Consider the following 1,289-nt stretch of genomic DNA (forward strand, 5'->3'; position numbering starts at 1 on the left):
TATATAAATAAATAAATATAAACTCTCTCGAGCTTCCTCGCAGTGGGTGTCATACTTTGCCTTTGGGCTCGGCTCTTGCTTGAAGTACTTGCAGTTGAGGGCTTCCACACAGGTGTATCGGCGGACGGGGTTCAGTTCCAGCATTGGCACCAGTAGGTCGTACGCTCTGCAACAAAGTACAAGCAAATATAATAAGACAAGTTAAAGAATAGTTACATGTACCAAATGAACTGAGACGAATACGTGTCTTGACATACTTGCCTAAGGTGGAGCTATCGCTTCGAAAATAATTACAAGTAGAGACGCTTGTATAGCTTACTAAACCTTAAACTCTAAACCCTAAACCATAAAACAATGTGTCGTGTACGTACTCCCAGCCTGAATACGCACATGTTCACACTTGCATATAATAGACCTGCCAATAGAGACGCTGGTAGACGTACTAGCGCACTACTGGCCAGACACAGACATTACAGTTGCTACACAGACAGCACTCTCACTACACAGACAACACTCTCACTACACAGACAGCACACTTACTCCTTTGGCATGGCATCACGCACATAGTACGGGTTGTTCTTGATGGAAGAGATGAGCATGTGAGACTTGTGGTGGGCGTAGCTCTGCAGCCTACCTGCTTCAGGAAGTTCCTTGATATCTGGCCAAGACTTGGCTGAGCGAGTCCAGACGGGTGGGAGTATGAGGGAGAGCAGTGGCAAAGAACTTTAGGTGACGACAACCCAAGCGATGGGATGGCTTATTAGGTTCATGCGAACTATACGAATAAAAGGTCTCAGACTGACAAGAACCGGGTCAGGAAGATGTATTTAGTAGAAGAACAAACAGACCCCTATTGATAAAAATAGGACTCATCACAGATGTGTTGCGGGTTGAGTAGATACGTGCTATGTGTAGCTATCCAGAAGGTTGATTAAACTGTGCAACGCAATCGCAGCCCCCTCTTATATACGTCAAATTCGGGAACACTCGTATAGAGCACTTCTACGCAATGTATATTGGTATTTGAGTGTATGCGGATATGAATATACATATACTTAAAGCCCCACAAGGCACACGCACCCATGAAAACTAAGGATGTACTTCATCACAAGTCCCACACACACACCATTAAACAAGCCTCACTGATTGTACTATACTACGACGACACATGGTCTGCACAAAGTGTCTACGCTATATATATATGTATTCAAAGATGTATATGTAGAAGTAGATATAGATATAAATATATATATAAATATATATATATATATTTATATTTATTATATATA

General features: G+C 42.0%; 1 protein-coding gene across 1 annotated transcript; it reads right to left on the minus strand.

Annotated features, from left to right (window-relative positions):
• Positions 1-55: 55 nt before the first annotated feature.
• On the minus strand, positions 56-599 carry SARC_16466 (hypothetical protein; the record flags this gene model as incomplete). Its single annotated transcript, XM_014289427.1, has 2 exons — positions 56-166; positions 541-599. Coding segments are annotated over 2 exons (170 nt in total), but the record flags the coding sequence as incomplete, so codon positions are not given.
• Positions 600-1,289: the final 690 nt, after the last annotated feature.

The sequence above is a fragment of the Sphaeroforma arctica genome (assembly GCF_001186125.1).
Source record: "Sphaeroforma arctica JP610 unplaced genomic scaffold supercont1.8142, whole genome shotgun sequence".
Classification (NCBI taxonomy): Eukaryota; class Ichthyosporea; order Ichthyophonida; genus Sphaeroforma; species Sphaeroforma arctica.